Below are 18940 nucleotides of genomic sequence, written 5' to 3'. Positions count from 1 at the left end.
TATATATATATATATATATATATATATAATTAATATATGTGTATATCAAATAACATGTTTGTAAAATTACTTTGTTAAATATAATACTCATGCTAGTTCTATAACGTGAAAGCTTCTCAGCTCTTTCCTTTCTTTTTAGTGCTTCTTGTTCTGCAGTTGTTCGAACTTTTACTCTACCATGCTGAAAATTTATTATCCTGTTATTGTAATATTTAGTTAATTATACCAATATAGTAAACACTTCACAAATAATTAGAATATCGAATTGACAATATAAAACAAATATAAAACAGAAATAATCTTATTTCTTTATTTACAATATTTATTATTGATATTCATATTAGTAATCTATAAAGGCAATAATGAACTAAAAATAAAATTAAATAAATAATTTTAATTACCATATTGAATATCTCTCTTTAATTTTCAATTAATATATTAAAAATTTTTATTTAATTTTAAGGTTATGTGCGTTTCTGTAGTTTACTTGGATATCTGTATATATACTTTTTCTATCTATTAGTACAGTAGATAAGTATACTTTTAAAATTAATACATATACTACCCATTCCTAATATTTAAAATAATATTATAAGAACACTTAATTTCATAAATCTTGTTTATCTATATAATTTGAAATATTATTAACATATGTGCTTGTGTATTGTGTAGAAAATCACTTCATTTATATTTCAAAATGTTTGTTTAATTCAATAGTTAACATTTAATTTTATAATTTTGAGTTTTTTTAAGAGATAGCATAAAAATCACTAATTATGATTTATATGGTTCAGTTCTCACGCGTGCGCATATATATAAATATATAATGTACGCACGCGCGTGTGCTGTGTTATATATGTATATATATTGTACCATCCGTATTACATAACCTTTCAAATTTGTTTGCATAAAAAAATTCAATAACACAAATGAAAATCAATTATCAATAATATAAATTAACAAAAAGTTCTTAAACAATGAATTATTGGTATCGTTATTTTTATTTTATAAATAAACTGAAATAAGCATATTTAAAATAAAATATTTTCATAAAATAAATTTTAATTTCGATAAATTATAATTTTATAAATAATTAATAGTCAATTCATACCTTTTGTAAAAAATACTAAGTTATTTATTAATAAAAATAAACATATTAACTATTAGTTATTAATATATATAAGTACTATTAACATATTAACTGAGTTGTATTTATTTGTTTATAAACTATAAATATTTATAAATTTGCAAAATACAAATTTGTATCGATAGTTTTTTAATAATATTTTAATATAATTCGTTCATAAATTATATTAAGTATTAGAATCAAAATTAAATGTGATCAACATTTAATTTGCAACGTTTGTAATAAGTTATATATTCTGTGATTTTAATATATAACCTTTTTCCATTTTAATAATTGTGATATTGAGAAGTGCAAAACAATTTGTTTAAAAGTAACATACCTGAAACAATTAATTTATTTTAAATTTAAACAATTAATTTATTTTAAAGCATATTATTTTATGTAATAAAATCCTATAATGTTTATATTACAAAGACTATCAAAATTTCCACAAAATTTACATTGTATCAAAAATGTTATGCAAAGATACCCAAAACGAAATGAAAGTTTTTTGTCGTCACCTGGACCATCTTCAATGTTGAAAAATGTTGTTAAAGCAAGTTTAGTAGGAATATCTATTGGATTTCCAGTTGGTGTAGCTATCACAATGAGTTATTCTTGGTACATAAATAAGGAAGCTTCAAAAACATATCACCTTGAAGGAAAAGAAGAAAAAATTGAAATAATTCAAAAGAAGCCACTAGTACCAATTTCCAGAGAAGTATATTAAACTTAAATATAATTCCCTTATCTTTAAGTATTTTAAAACATTAAATCATGCATTTAATTTTATTCTTTTTTACAATAATATTAATTTGTATTTTCAACTGTATTTTTAATTTCAATTTATATTAATATTTGTGTATTTTTATTTTTACTTTTATTTTTCCAAAATATCAACTTCATCTTACTTTTATTATAGGTTGTCTTTCCAGTGGATACTACTGACTTAAAGTTAACTCTTTTTCAATATCAAACATGTCCTTTTTGTTGTAAGGTAAAATATTTATATTAACTATTTATTTAAAGATATATATCAAATTAAAGTTATAAATAAAGATAGTTGAAATATATTTTTTGGACTAAATGTAAAATATTGTACCTAAATTTGAATTAAATGTTTTAGAACAATAATAAATTACTATATTTATAAATTATAATAATTGTAAATATAAATATGTCTTATTGTTAGGTGAGAGTTTTTTTGGATTACTATGGAATATCTTATGATGTTGTGGAAGTTGATCCTGTACTACGGAAAGAAATATCCTGGTCAACTTATAAGAAAGTACCAGTACTTTTAGCACAAGTAGATTCTGGATATCAACCTTTAAATGATAGTTCAATGATCATTTCTCTACTAGCATCATATTTAAAAGATAAATCACAAAAAATAGATGATTTAGTAGAATGTTATCCGCGTATAGCAATGCATGATGAAAACCAAAAGTTCAAATATGAAATCATGAATAAATATTTCTTAATGTATAAAGGAAATTTACCTTCAGATAAATATATGGATGAAATTATGTGAGTTCTATCATACAAGGAACCCTCAATTTTTCAATATTGAAATAGATCAACAATATAAATCAATATGAATAGAAAACAAATATTGTGATATAAAAAATTTAATTTAATTTTATATCTGATATATTAATACATTATATACCTCTCTATTATTAAATTTTATATATTTTTTATTCTAGAGAAGAACGCAAATGGAGAAAATGGGTTGATGATATATTTGTGCATACACTTTCACCAAATGTATATAGAACACTTGATGAAGCTTATAGAACCTTTAACTGGTTCTCTGAAGTAAGTTATTTAATAATAGCAAACATATTAAAATAAATAAAAAAGATCTAATAATTTTAATGTTAATAAATAAATTTAAAAAAAGAAGGAAAAGTAAAGAAGTAATTTGCTTACTAATTTAGGTTGGTAAATGGGAAGAATATTTCCCAACATGGGAAAGATTAATAATGATAAACATAGGTGCTATAGCTATGTGGCTGATATCAAAACGATTAAAAAGAAAACATAATTTGAAAGATGATGTTCGACAATCTTTATACGATGAAATCAACAAATGGTTACATGCTGTTAAAAAACATGGTAATACTTTTATGGGAGGTGAAAAGCCTAATTTATCAGATCTTGCTGTTTATGGGATTTTGAAAAGCATAGAAGGATGTAATGCTTTTGAAGATGCTTTGGATAATACAAAACTTAGTACATGGTATTATGCAATGGTAAAGGAAGTAGAAACACATTCAGGAAACAAATATTTAATATAATATTTAATGTAATATAAATAAAATTTATATTCATGTGTATTGTTTAATTCAATTTTATTAATATTATCATTTATTCGTGATTATATTACAATAATCTATTTTGATTACTATGAGAAATTAGGTATAATAAAATTGTTTTATGCTCTTTAGTATAATATGTTCATATCAATGTTTCTAATACTTAATATATATTCTATTAATATCTCTGTAATAAAAAAAAGAAATAAGAGAAAATGATATTAGAAACAATATACTTATAAAAATAAACAAATTTGAAAATATATAAATGTATCGATGTAGGCATTCAGCACTTTGAGTACTTACAATAAAATAAGGTAAATTCCTCTGTTTCTATATCCTTCAAATGTTAACTTATTTTTTTGCTTCCAAGGTCATTTCAAAGTCACGGTATTATAGATTATTGAACTCATCTTAATACAGACTATAACATCGTACTATAAGAAATAAACATTAATGTGAAAAAAATGTCAATAGCTTTGAAAAATTCATCAACTTGATCTTGATAGAACCTTTTTTTTGTTACCATCAAATGCACTCTTTGGAACCATTCAAACACTACTTTGTCAGGTTTTCTTAACTTTCATAGTAACAGAAATGATATAAATGTTCAATTTAAGTAAATCACTCTGTATGTCTTATGCAACAAATCAAAATATTTATGGTGAATTTTTTAAGAGAATGGTTCATTTGTGACTCATGGTCTTTTTCAGACATTTTCTTCTTGTAATAAAAAAATTTGATCATGACATACAATTTTTATATACCTTATATAACTGATAGTTTGAATTCTATTACAAATTGCAATACATTCACAATCTTATTGTTCTTAACTCCTAACTTTATAAACGTATTATGTCTTCTTAAATGATCGTTTTTAAGCTTTAAGTAAAATATTCTGCATTTAACGTTATCGTTTCGTCACTTAACGATTTTGCTTATAATGTATGCATATGTAATCAATTTTCCAACATCTATCTCTTTGTTTATTCTGTCTTTTCTAACGAGAGGAGTTTACTAATAATTAATAACTGATTTTGATGAGATGTATGGAGGATGTAGCTTTTGAAAAAATATTAGTGAAACTGCAATTTAGAGACTTTGTCCAAAATCAACTTATTCTTTTCCTGTTCTTTTTTAACGTCATATGAAAATACCGGTATATTTACCTACATTTATTGATATTTTTTCGGTTTTAGCATTTAATTGTAATTCTTATATCATTTTATATTGGTTCGATAAAGCGAAAATAAAGTCATATTGGACTGATATATTGAAATTATACTAAAACTGATATATCTACAGTGATTCTTTGAAGTATGCTACCTTTAATACGATAATTCTATTTATATAATTTTTGAAGTCACCGCCTAAGCCAGTTTCAAAATGAAACAACCAGTACGGTATACCGCGTGACCGCAATAAAATTATCAAATTACCGAGATAATTGTAGTGATCGTCAAGTGAGTCCCGTTGTTACTGATTTGTTAAGGATTAAATTCATTATTAAAATATATATTGTCACCTTTAAGATCCAATTGAACTGATGATGTATTAAATATTTTAATACTTATAAATAACAAAAACATACGTATCTAATAATAAAAATATGGGTAATTAATAAAAAACCAAGTATTTAAACACCACAAAAGTATTCGAATAATTTCATAATTACATATTTGTCAAATAAATATATAAATGTAAGATTTTAGTATTTTCTTAGTACCACGAGCTTTTATTACATTTTGCAATCGACGTTGCATACTGTGTGCTAAATTTTCAGTAAGGTTTCTGTCAATATCATTTCAAACCTCGAAAATTTGTTGTTTTAATGCTGTCTTTGAAATTGCTCCATATTTACTTAATTTCTTGCCAATCATTGTCCACAAATGCTCAGTAGGGTTGAGATCTAGACTTTACGGGGGTGTTTCTAAAACATGCGAAGTATTATATAAAATCAAGGAAGAAAATCTAAAATGAAGGATTACACGAAAACTAAAAATGTTAGGAGCCTTATTCTTACCTTAAAAGTTAGGTCAGAGTTTCCCGAGTTTATTGATATCTATGATTATAATTATTTATGCTTGTAAATAATTGTAATTGGTTATCAAAGTTTAAAAATAAGCCGTCGAACCTAATTTCTACGTACTCTTCTTGTATTTTTACAAAAAGTTCTTTATTCAGTATAAATTTGCTATATGGTGTTGTATTTTGTAGACTTTCCTGAAGCAAGAATCATCCACGGAAAATGTCGGAATGATCTTCGATGTTAACAAGACGGTAAAATATGCATTTGTAACGAGTAAGCTGTCTTGCCGCCACTTTTTTTCATATATTCTTGGATATATATAATAATATATTCATCATAAAATCATGAATAATATTTCCCATTCATTCTTACTTTTGAAAAATTTCAGTGTAAAGTATTCAATGCATAAATGTGAACTGCACGTTTCAACACAACGCATCTAAAGAATGAACATAATTGTTTAGCAATTAATACAATTTTTCTACCAAAAATATAAGGATATACATGTATAAAATAAAAGATTATCTGTAGCATGGATAGCCCATTGATAGCACACTTTTCTATAGAACGCGTGGCAAAATACTGTTTTTCTATAAACAATCAAACCTATATCGAGGAATTGCTACATGAATATCTAAAATGTATAAATTGATATCACGGTAGAGAATTGTGATTAATAAATATGCTTAAATAATACTTAAAGGCTACGTTTTCCATTACCAACAAATTCTGTTATTAAATAATATCCAAATATTACCATGTTTAAGAAAACGTTATAATCATGATTATAAACATTTATAAATTCATAAACAATTACGTTTGTTTTTTAACAACTTTATATTATAAAGTCATTTCTATTAAAAAACGAAATTATATATTAATTACAAATGATTGAAAGAAATTTTGTATAACTTTGCGGTACACTTAAAAAAGTGTATGAAAACATACACGTGTTACACATATAAAAAATTAGATCTATTGGACAACGCTCTTAGTGATGAGTACGCATGACTACGGCCCTAATGAAGCCAGTTCGACGAATATGGCTGTTTTCTCAATCTTGAAGATCATTCTAACATTTCTTCTGGATAGTTTCTGCTACAGAAAAATCTGCAGAATACGATACCATATAGTAAATTTGTGCTGGATAAAGAATTTTTCGTAAAAATGCAAGAATAATGCGTACAAAATACGCTCGGTGGCTTATGTTTAAACTTTGATGACTAATTGTAATTATTCACAAGCATAAATAATTATAATTATGGATATCGATAAACTCAGGAAACTCTCATCTAATTTTTAACATAAGAATAAGTCTCCTAACATTTCTAGTTTTTGTGTAATTCTTCATTTTAACCAAAATCGCTCGTTTTTGGAGAAAGTTATATTTTTCGAAAACTGAAGATGGTGGAGCAATTTCGTCTATGGATTCGTATTCAGGAAGGTAAGCTTTACAAGAGTTACCAAATGGACATTACAGATTTGAGAAAAAGTTAAAATTTGTTGCACAGTGTAATCATTAGATTTCCTACACTTGTGGTTCCCATACACCCCGACACCACTATCGAGTCACCTCCGTGCTTTACCATTAGCCGCAAATTTTTTAAATCCATCTTCTCATTTGCTTCTCTGTAGATTTTATAACATTCATCTGAATCAAAGAGATTAAATTTGCTCTCGTCAGAAAAAAGAACGAGTTTTCAAAATTCTTCATTTTTATTAATATATTCTTTTACGAATTCTAGTCTTTTCCTTTTATTAAACTTATGATAGGCTTCTTTCGTGAAATACGATCATGAAAATCAGTGTCATGTAAAATTTTTCAACAAAGTTCACTACTAACGTTTTTTCCAAAATTATCAGCAACTATTTTATCAAATTATGGCCCAAAAATACTTTAATTTTTTTTAATTTCTCCGACAATTATATTTCTTTTCCGGTCAGTTAATTTTTTCGGTCTACCGGAATGCATTAACAGTACTACTAGTTTAAAATTTTAGTATTATGTCGCATATAGTTGACTTACTTTTGCTTAATGATTTTGCAATTTCACTATACAACTTGCTTTCATTATATCATTTAATTACTAACTCTCTATCAGAGTAATTCGTGTCTGACTTCTTGGCACACATTTTTAATATAGATTTCGCACTTTTGCTAATATTAACTATTTTGATCAAGCGTGTAGCGTCAACTATCAATATTTACATCTTTTCAAACTCAAACAATGTTTTTTCATAAAAGTTTATATCGTTCGTAAAGTTGATATTTTCAAAACGTGTTTTGTAAATATTATTAATAAACGACCGTTGCCGTTCGGCTTTAGTTTCCGAAATATTAGCAAAAGGCTCCGCTCGATAATGAAATAAAAAATAACTAAATCTAATCAAATTAATAGTGTTAATTAATCATCCTAATTAATATTCCAAGTATTATTTTTAATAATTAGGTTAGATTTGGTTATTTTGTATTTTGTTGTAGAGCGGAGGGTTGCTTGTGGCCTATACTCCGTTCAAGAATTGGCAGGAAATATAAACAAAACGGTCACATGTCGATGCTGGAGCTACAGTATGTGACTGCTGAACGTCAATACTCAAGCTCAAACTCTAAACAAGAGCTCTTGCACACAAGGCTAGTCAAAATTTTCCTCGAAATATGTGATCTCATGCCTGGATTAGCTTGGACCCAGGTCTGATGTTTCGGTCTTGGTCAGATCACGCATCGCTTACATAAAGTTCTCTTCTTTCTTATCAATTTTCGTTGAATAGAGTATAGAGCAAGTGCAACCCTGTAGGTCTCCCTTTTCTGCCAAAGTCGATGTGTTCATGGAAACAGTATATAGGTAGTGTTTTCATACTGATACTTTTCATTTACTTTGTAAATTAATATAATATAAATCTCACTTAAGTATAACGTAAACTTCAAACCTATCCTAAATTTTAGAAATATATGTGGTGATCACAGTATTTTTGTCTGTATTTCGGTAATTAAAGCCAAGCATGGATACATGTATAAGGAAAAGTTGTTCAGAATGACGTCCTTAATAACATATTTCAAGGTCATCAAAGTTAGTGAGATATGCTTTATTATAAATATTTACCATATTTACTTTTAATATATCGATAATCGATCAATTTTTATTAAAAGCTTTTTTTTGTCCCCAAGTATTTTCAAATTTACATTTTTAGAAACAACCTGTAAAGCAGGATTTCATTTTTCAACTTTAAACTTAAATTATAGTAACTTAAAAAATGTATATATTGTCTTTGTCTATTGTAAACTAAAATTTCATTCAAATCAGTAGTTTACAAATATTTATTGTTACAAGTATTTTAATAATTTTGAAAATTTGTTATATGTACTATCATAACAAACAAGTAATTGATAATCTTGAGTTTAATTATCTTATACTTATACAATATTTTTTCATTGTTTATTCAGTTTTATTCTAACAATGTATAGGCAGAGTATGTCAATAATTTCTTACAAATATTTTGAAAACTAAAACTGATTACCTTTTACCTTGAAAGAAAAGTATTGTTCCCAATCTTCGTTTCTATAACATTTAAACATCATTGAAATCATAGTATGAGTGAGGTCTTCATTGATAAATTCATTCAAAAATTAATAAGAATAAATAAAACCATCAATACATGAGAATTTTTTGTAATTAATATTATTATTTACAATATATAAATATTAAAATTTACAATAAGTATACCCATTTACATTTATATTTACAATATAACTAATTTTATTACAATTAAAAGAGTTTTATAAAAGTTAATAATTTTGTTAAACATTATACTAACATTATGTACTATGTTGCTATATTGCATTGTATATATTTTATATAAAATAGGAACATTTCTCATTTAAGCGGCACAAGGTATTTGACGGTATGTCAATGAGAAACCCTTGTTTTGAATTTCACCAACTTCATCTTCATTTGTAATAACATATAACACAAATGGCTTAGAATATGCTAAAACAAAATGAATTATTAATAAAACTCTCTAATTATATGTTATATACATGTATACCTTGAATATTGTGTATATGATTTATTACTTTTAATTTTCTTCTTCTACGTGCATTGTATGATTTGTAACAGAACTTTATATACTCACAAAGTCAGAAGATCACCAGAACTTAATTACATATATGTATATGTATTATGTTATGTTACAGCCACTGTAAGATCTATATATTGCAAACATTTACAAATCATACAAGCATGATCATAGAAATTTGAATTAAATTATTGTTTTATACTAGACAAACTATCAACTATTCACTTTAGAATAAATTACACAGATATTGGATACCAGAATATTCTCTAAGACATTAATATATTCAAAGAAGTTATTGAATTCTACTTTGATTACATTATCCATAAATTCTGTAATATAATGCTTTAGCAATAACTATATCTTATAAGCATATTATCAGTAATGTTTTTAAATGATATTAAATCTAAATTTGAATTGAAAACAATAAGATAAAAAAGAAATTATTTTTATTTTAAATATCAACAATAAACCTTTGTCAAATAATTATGGTCAATATATCTTATAAGCATATTATCAGTAATGTTTTTAAATGTTATTAAATCTAAATTTGAATTGAAAATAATAAGATAAAAAAGAAATTATTTTTATTTTAAATATCAACAATAAACCTTTGTCAAATAGTTATGGTCAATTTTACTCTTATATTCAATCACATTCCACATTTTCTACATGCCAGATTAAATGTCTATTAATTATAAAACAATATTTTGTAATATTTTTTTTTTAATCGCAAATATTTTGGATAAGCATATTGCTTTTGTGTTTGTAAGTATTAGTAGACAAATTAGAAAAAACAGGAATTAGTAATGACAATAAATATCTAAATGGAAAATTTCATTTCTGCATCCATAAAATAAATATACAAATTATGCAGTTTGTTTTAGTAGAAAAATACTGTAAAAAAAGAAATATCTAACTTCTTTTATAAAACCTGTGTAAGAAAACCTGATCTGAAGAATACCTTGAAAATGATTTCAAATATTATAACACTGACAGAATAAAAAATGTACTCAAAATTAAATATAATTATTTTCTATCTATATTTAACTTTCCTTAATTTATCAAAATTTCATATTTTCCAATAAAAAATAGTTAGAAATTCTATAAATATTGAATTTCAGCAAAGCTCCAATACAATTTTCAATGTAATTAATAAAAAATGTTTAAATTGGTACTTATTATCCAATTGTGTTTTGAAGTATATTTCAAATAAAACGCTTAAAATAATAAGAAAATTATCAAAAACAAAATTAAGGAAAATATTAGAAGTTCAAAGAATTTCAAAGCATTGAAATGCAGTTGAAGTAAAGCATCTGAAGAAGGAACATAATACAAGTGTATACATATATATTTACATATTTAATTTCTTAACTTTGTCTTATAATTTAACTTATTGTATTTGGTTTTTCATAATATCCTACTAATATAGAACAAAAAAATATTTTACAATGTAACATACAATTTTACATATAATTTAATTTTATATTATTCATAATAGTTAAAAATGAAAATTATAAAGATGTTAAGGTATACTTACATGTTTTTGTTGTAAAACCATTACCACAAAATCGTTCAGTTCCAACAGCAACACCATTTGTAAAGGGATGTGGAATAATAACAAAATCTTTTGTGCACTCTATTCCTGATTCTGCTGCAAATTCAGTACCTATTTATCGATTGGAAAATAATTATATTAATTAATAATATTGAAATATTAATTTGTTTATAAAAGAAAGGTTATTTTTAAAAATACATATTTTTACTGTACTGTAATATAAACGAAATATAGAATAATTAACCAATTTTGACTATTTTAAATATTTTCATTATTTCGAATAATAAATAATAACAATAGTGACAAAAATTCTATGGTTATAAAGAAGGAACAATAGAATGAGTTAGAATAAATATATTTTGTACTTTTATGCTCAAAATTTGTTGTCCTATTGACCATAAATAGATGTATATTTAATTCGAAAACTAAATTAATTTTCACATTTCTAGTAAATAAATTTTATGTTTATCAGATGTTATGTTCTTTTTATAATAATTTAAGTTTCATAAATAATGTATTTGCTTACTATTTGCTATAACAGAGATAATTTGAGATGGGCAAAGACAAGACATCCTGTATAATATTACAGAAAAATTAATATAGTAGACTGCCTTTTCCAGTTTAAACAATTTTCGCTTTAACCAGCTATATTTTTGTTAACAAATTGGTATGACTAAATAAAGACAATCAGAAGACTTCACACTAAAATAATGCTGAATAATTTTGTAATAAAATAAAAGAGCAAAACTAGAAGTGTATAAAACTTAATTCTAAGTTATTATAATTCAATGCTATAATCCCATTAAAAAATTATATAAAAATTTAAGGATTCATATAAAAAGTGATTCTGTTGATTTTTCAAAAAGCAAAGAAAATATTTTACCATCTTCATATAATTTGTTCATATAGAATTGGTGAATTTTTCTTGTATTATAATATTTAAAAAATACATTGTTTTTTATAATATCGATTCCACAATGATACCAGTCTTACTTCTAATTATTAGAATGTATTATTATTAAAAATCTCAAAAAAAATTGACAAGAGTTACATAAAGCTATCAATATTTGTATCAGTTTTTAAGGCTTTATTTGAAATCTAATATTCTATTAGTACATGATAAAAAGAAGTGTTTTGTCCTGAATAGCATAAGAAAATTCTATACCCTTGAGTTAGTGGACATCTATTAGAAAAAATTCCTACAAAAATGACCTTGTCTGATTCTTCACAATCAAATTTTTGTTTAATCATATTGTACTATCCATATTATGAGGAGAAAATTTTCCAAAAGAACTGTGTCCTAATTTAGCCATTCTCTTGTAAAATGGCAAAAAGTATTATTTAATTAGATTTTATTTACATAATGATTATATTTTGAGTAATGATTGATTATCAACGCCTATGTGTTGAAATTATGACCATATGCTATTTCTTGCCCTAACCTAAAGAATAGAATTGTTCTGCTGAATACTGCGTATCAATTGAACTTGTGTGCCAGCTTCCACATAGCTACCATTATTTTGTAGGCACTCTCGCAGTCGAACTTCTACTTGTTTCTTATTTGTTCATACATATTCGGAATATTTTGTTAATCATAAAATGTTCGATTTATGTGAGTTTTTAATTGCTCAATATTGCGTATTTCCATTCCTGATCTACAGTGACTTATGAAAATATTCGAACATCAAGGTATGTCTGAATTAATCATATCATATCGCAGATACTTATAAATGGATCGTGTTCATTATTTCTTCTAGTGAGAAGATATTTATTTAAGTTAACAAAAACATATGTTTTATGTAATAAATTTATATGGATTTATTATAACAAATTATAAGTAAAATGATACCCTATTTTTACGTCACAAAAATATTCATACACTCCATAAAAGCCATACTTTATATATTTCACAAAATAATAATTTCCAAATGCCTCTTCGATCACAAGAAGCATTTGTTGAATATTTTTTCATTATTATGAATATAATCAAAATGTACTAAAAAATATAGTAGAACATACGGTTTTTTTGACAAGTTTGTTCCTTATAACAAGTAGAATATGGCATAATTAAAGAAATTTGACTCTGAAAAAATCGGTTAAGGTCATCTTTGCGGAAACTCTTTTTAATAAATCTCCAACAATTCGAAGGTGTAGAATTCGCTATAGGTGTAGAATGTTACTCACGACAAATTATATTTTCCATCCTGTATAGTACATTGTAATAATTCTACATTTTTTTAATTAAGCTTCATAATTAGTTAAAATGAACATGTAATAAGAGAATTAAACACATATAAGGGGGCACACTATCTTTGTAGATTAAAAAAGACTGATTTTCTTTTTTATTTCCTTAGAGTTTCAAATGTCTGCATACACTACCACAAAAGTGCACGTATAGGTAAAATTAAATGTATTGTATTATAAACATTTTTTTTATTATTATCTTGAAAATTGAAGTTGTCAGTCAGTGTAAAGTTCTACACTGACTAGATCCTTTCAGGTTTTGATGACCTTAGAATATATTACAAAGGGCCAACTTTTAAAGAATTTTTTTCTTTGCAATATTATTGGGTTAGCTTTAGTTACCGAAATATGAGTAAAATTCCGTTCCTATTACTAAATATAATTCAGTGTATGCGTGTGGGTCAAAGTATCTACAAAATATACGAAATTATCAAAAATGAAGATATTTTTTTGAAAGATTACCTATTCAGACTGCTTATTAATTGTAATCTTACGTTTATATAAACAGTAAATAAATGGTGGATCAACGCTGATGCAGACGCTGCTACGGATGCATGAAAATATTCGGACGTTATACAAATTTTAACTAAAAAATTCTGATTTTAATGAAAATATATGTATACATAAAGCATAACGAGTTACACATGGTTCAATTTTTTTTATTTACAGATATTACTTCACGTGGGTGAAATCGTTGCTCAACGTTATAGTCCGATCTCAGTTCTTTTTTTTATTTTTAACTGTATGATGATTCGAGATAAAAAAAAATGTTTAACTTTTGGTGCTCTGTCACTCTATACTAAAAATTTCTCCATATGAAGTCCCATTTAAGGATAAAAAAAATTGTTAAAACTTTAGTCGTTGCTTTTACTCCCTCAATGTAATTTTCTGCCAACAAAAAAATGACTGCATACGTAACTCGTTGTTGTTTTACGTATACATAAATTTTCAATCAGAATTTTTGGGTTAGAGAATTATTTTGAATTGTAGTGTTTGAATACTTTCATGTGCTACTGTACATGCGAGGTTGTAAATTAAATTGTTAAGATATAGCGAGATTATAGATAACAGAGGATCGGATCTTTGACACTGATCGATGTTACGGCATTCATAACTTTGAATTCAACACTCGAAGAATGGTTGAAAATGTAATTATCTATTAACCACTTGTTCGGCATCTAAATATGTTTATTTTAATAAATGTCGATTTTACAACCTCGCTATATTGTAACTTCTGATATACATATATACGTATAGACTGAATTCAATGTATAGTAAGAAACAAATTTTGCGAATATCTCAGAAACTAAAGCCGATCAGAAATATTACCAGAGAAAAAAATTATTCAAAATTTGGTTTTGGCTTTATAACATAATTGCACCTTACCTATTATACTGGGATCCAATGAACCTGTATCTCCAGAAACCGTAAATGAATTGGAAGTTGTTTGTGACCATTCAATGGCACAATATCCTTGTGCCATTCGTATACATACACCATAATTTGTATTTGAGATTTGTCGTGTACCAAGTTCTGGAGCTAAAATAATATTCATTACTGAATTAGTAATCTATTCGACTGTAGTTCCAAAAGGCCTCAGTGACCAATCAAGGTGAAATTTTGGGAAGACAGAATAGTTAAGAAGTAAATTCTGAATCTAAAATTTTAGCATTGGGTATTTAATAGTTCCGAGATATTAATAAAAAAGTTTTTAGTACAATTATTGAATTTTGCTCATATGTGCACGTCCATAGTATACATGCGTTAGTCTTTAGCTACTGTTTATGTAAATACGTCTCGACGACTGTAACCATTTAACATATGTATATAACATCATAAATTGAAAAAGTATAATCATTGAAATAAATATTACTTTCTGAACCGAGCGAGAAGAAAGTAAAACGCTGACATGGTTAACGCGTAAAAAAGGTCCAATTAAATTGGATCGTTAAGTTTATTTGTTGCATAAACACAAAGAATGCCGATCTTCGTAATACAGAAACAATGTATATAAACAGCAGCAGATAAACGGTGCATCAATGTGATGTATATGCTGCTAGGGTATGTATATACTTACGTAAGTACCTATAGACTGAATTTAATGTAATAGTGCGAAAGAAGTTTTGCTAATATCTCGGAAACTAAAACGGGCTGAACAATATAATCAGAAGAAAAATGTTTTCAAAATTTGGTTCTTTATAATATACTTGAAAATCATCGAAATCGGCGAGGAGTCAATTATTTGAAAACTTAATCAAAAAATATTTGCACATTATATTACAAGAAAATTTATTTAATCAGAAAATTTTCATTTTAATAAAAGTTTGTTTGCATGTAAAGCATAATGAGTTTTATATGGACAGAAAATCTTTTTAAGGTGGTTAATACACAATTACAAAATTATATTTAGAAAGATAAAAATTTACTGAAATTGGGAACATTAACTTTACTCCCTTCAAATAATATTTTGCAAAACAAAAAATTGTTCCATATATAACGTATGATGCTCTATATATACTCAAAGTATCATAAAAATAAACAATTTTTTAATTTTCCTTTTATAAAAAATTTGTTATATTTTTTCATAGTGTATTTATGATCATTAAATTTATTATAATTTCTTATCATAAATATATTGTAGTTCTGTATAAAAAAATTTAAAAAATCAATTAATATTAATTTCTTTTGTTGAAAATTTTCATTTTGAATATACATACATACATTCAAAATGTATGGTTAGTTCAAGCAATATAGTAAATTTGTATAACTGATTGGAACAGGATAGTGTGCTTATATTTAAATTATTATATTAAATGATAACTCCGATTAATAACAAAATAACTCCATAATACTTGGGCCCAACTGTTAACAAAATGGATTAACAAATTTTTATTTGAAACTTTTTTTCTTAAATTATCAGAAATGCCTGAAAATTCATAACGATAGGTATATACACGGTAGAACATTTTATATATATTTTAAGTAAATAATAATTTATACAAATAATTTACTTAACTGTTTTTATAAAATAATTAATTTTTGCAAAATATTAATAGCTACAGTACCTCTTGGATTCTGTGTTGTGCCATAATTAAAACTTGTTACAGTATTTGTGACAGTATCATAATACTGCAAACATCCATTTGGAGCTGTAAGAAAATTATATAATTAAAGTTATTAAAGTTAGGAATCTTTAACATTATATGTTATTGATGAATTTTACGTAATCTTAAAATAAAATCTTTTTGAAAAAGATGGCAAAATGATGTACCTTTGTATGTGGAATCACAAGGAAGTTGTTGTATTCTTATATTCCAACGACGATCTGTACTATATTCGGAATTAGTATCAATCGATATCATAATGGGTGTATTACCATTGAAATCCATGTACACTAAAAAAATTTAAATTAGTGAAAGGATTAATTAAGGCCCAGTACTATAAATATTATTGGTAATAAAATGTATTTATATTTGCACAAATAAACATAAATTTATTACTTGATTCAGTGTGTGATTCTCTAATTAAGTAATTATAATTCTCTAATGTAACTGAATTTTTATCACCATTTTTTGAGTAATTCTGTTTAAGCAAGAGGAGCAATTTTACTATTTACTAAAGATTTTAAATAAATTCTTAATAATTATTATCTGGATAAAATATGACTAATTAAATAATATTATTATATTCATTTTTACACAATGACGATATCGTAACCGATGGGGTATTACCGAGATGCGATTACTACTAGTTGAAAAAAAAGTTTCCCTTATAATATATGATTTTTTGTATGTAATTCATTTAGAAATTAATATTACAATATACTGATACAATCTGGCTTATACTATGGTTGACTTTATTTTCCATATATCTTCATTTGAATACTATTTATAAGTGAACATAATATATTTTAAAAATTAATCAACTATATTACTTATACTTCTCATATTTTATACTAAATATTTTATAATGCTTAATACTGTAAAATTATAACCATGTTACACTTATTTATGATTGTATTATTTGTTATTTATAATTTAATCAGTATATACAGTGTGTCTCACGAATTTTGTTCTAAATATCGTTGTTATTTCAAACAATGTGAGAAAAAGTTAGTCAAAAACATTAAGTTTTGTTAGTTATACATTAAGTTTCAAAATAAATGTACCTAAGTATTTTTATACATCAAAACATCATCATTCTATTAAAGCCAAGTATAACAGAATTGCATATTCCATTTAAAAAATATAGTTGTGTTTCTTTTATATTTCTGCCTACAAAAATACCATTTATATCATATTATGTATTTTCTTAAACACTACAACTTTTGTATGTAATATTTTCTCATATTGTTTGAAATAATGAAAATATTTAAGTGTTCAGAGTTTGTAAGACAAACTATCTATCTATTAGTAATTTCATTTATTATCATTCTATAGTTAATTATATTTATTACCATGTTGATTTGCATTTTCTCCACAAATTCGTGGTACTATACTTCCAGCTCCAGATATTAAAAGAAGATCATAGTCACAAATTCCACTAGCATTTGGTGACGCTAGACTAAATTCCAAGAAATCTAAACGTAACTAAAATCAATTTGTAATATAAGTAAAACACTAATGATGATATAATTTTAAATAGAATAAAATAAATTGAATGCTAGTGGTATGTCAATGATGTCAAATGATATGTCAAATAGTAAATTAATATTTTTGCTATTTAATACAAAGGAACTATAACATAATTTAATCACTTTTATCAAAATAATAATATGAATTTAAAAGTTCAAGTGCATTTTGTTAGCTTACTTGACATATGTTTGAGTTACAACGTTGTACTGTTATAGTACATCGTCCTTGTCCTTCATAAGTTGTTGGATATTCTGGATTTGTAAAATATGTATTATTTACATTTGTTGTGGAACCACACGTCTTTTGAACTATAAAAATTATATTTGAATGAATTTGCTAAGTTTCATAAAAATTAGTTAAATTATACAATTACTTACAAACACAGCAAACACCATGTCCATTTGCACAATTCCCGGATGGTGTTCCACCATAATCACGACATTCTCTTCTAGTAAAGCAAGTACCATTTAAATTGTTGCTAGCAAGACATTGTGAGTTTGCAAAACGAATAACACTGAATAGCGGGAAAACTGTTTAAAAATTCATATAATAATTTCATACCATTTTTAATATATTTATCAACTTTTTCTTATATTATTTTCACATATAATTTTACAACTAACTTTTTTACTTTGTTTCTGTTACTTACATCTTCTAATTAACTAATTTTTACAACTAACTTTTTTACTTTGTTTCTGTTACTTACATCTTCCGTGAGTCGTTGAATTTTGAATTTCCATGATGTTATCTATTCGACAATTAGCGAAATTTCCCAGAAGGAAGATTGTCAAGAAAATTGTACGCAACATCTTTCAAATTGTAACTGTTCGAAATATTGTACAATTCTTCCGAAGATGTCGTTTAACGGTACTCAAGAAATCAGAACAATTAGCAAGTAAATAGAAACTAATCTGCTATTTACTCATATTGCATAACTGGATTATCAATGAATTCGAAC

General features: G+C 25.2%; 3 protein-coding genes across 3 annotated transcripts in view; 1 reads left to right on the top strand and 2 right to left on the bottom strand.

The window, feature by feature from the left end:
* The window catches only part of RabGGTa (Rab geranylgeranyltransferase subunit alpha), a 3183-nt gene extending 2702 nt beyond the window's left edge, over positions 1–481 (bottom strand). Inside the window, exons 1-2 of the mRNA XM_017900993.1 lie at positions 402–481; positions 71–181 (exon numbers count right to left, since the gene is read on the bottom strand). Coding sequence (XP_017756482.1) covers positions 71–181; positions 402–404 — 114 coding nt within the window. The 5' untranslated portion in view covers positions 405–481. The remainder of the gene's footprint in view (positions 1–70; positions 182–401) is intronic.
* A 1054-nt stretch (positions 482–1535) lies between these two features.
* Positions 1536–3429, top strand: Su(P) (prostaglandin E synthase Su(P)). The gene is made up of 5 exons (XM_017900987.1): positions 1536–1847; positions 2049–2123; positions 2319–2656; positions 2836–2947; positions 3070–3429. The coding sequence occupies exons 1-5, from the start codon at positions 1545–1547 to the stop codon at positions 3427–3429; spliced, it is 1188 nt and encodes a 395-aa protein (XP_017756476.1). The 5' UTR covers positions 1536–1544.
* A 5922-nt stretch (positions 3430–9351) lies between these two features.
* On the bottom strand, positions 9352–18791 carry LOC108548131 (uncharacterized). The gene is made up of 9 exons (XM_017900934.1): positions 18689–18791; positions 18360–18512; positions 18160–18290; positions 17805–17937; positions 16620–16742; positions 16414–16497; positions 14735–14887; positions 11087–11215; positions 9352–9461 (listed from the first exon to the last, which is right to left on the bottom strand). Exons 1-9 carry the CDS (start codon positions 18789–18791, stop codon positions 9352–9354), a joined length of 1119 nt encoding a protein of 372 aa, XP_017756423.1.
* Positions 18792–18940: the final 149 nt, after the last annotated feature.

Source organism: Eufriesea mexicana, unplaced genomic scaffold (genome assembly GCF_001483705.2).
Source record: "Eufriesea mexicana isolate 0111107269 unplaced genomic scaffold, ASM148370v2 scaffold1387, whole genome shotgun sequence".
NCBI lineage: Eukaryota > Metazoa > Arthropoda > Insecta > Hymenoptera > Apidae > Eufriesea > Eufriesea mexicana.
Note: the sequence above shows the minus strand (reverse complement) of the source record. Positions and strands in the feature narration are given on the sequence as shown.

Coding starts and splice junctions, on each gene's coding strand:
- LOC108548131 (XM_017900934.1), bottom strand. CDS start 18,791: ATGTTGCGTACAATTTTCTTGACAATCTTCCTTCTGGGAAATTTCGCT. Junction 16,743..17,804: donor AGAAAATGCAAATCAACATG/GTAATAAATATA, acceptor AAATTTTTTTAG/TGTACATGGATTTCAATGGT. Junction 11,216..14,734: donor ATTGGATCCCAGTATAATAG/GTAAGGTGCAAT, acceptor ATCGATAAATAG/GTACTGAATTTGCAGCAGAA.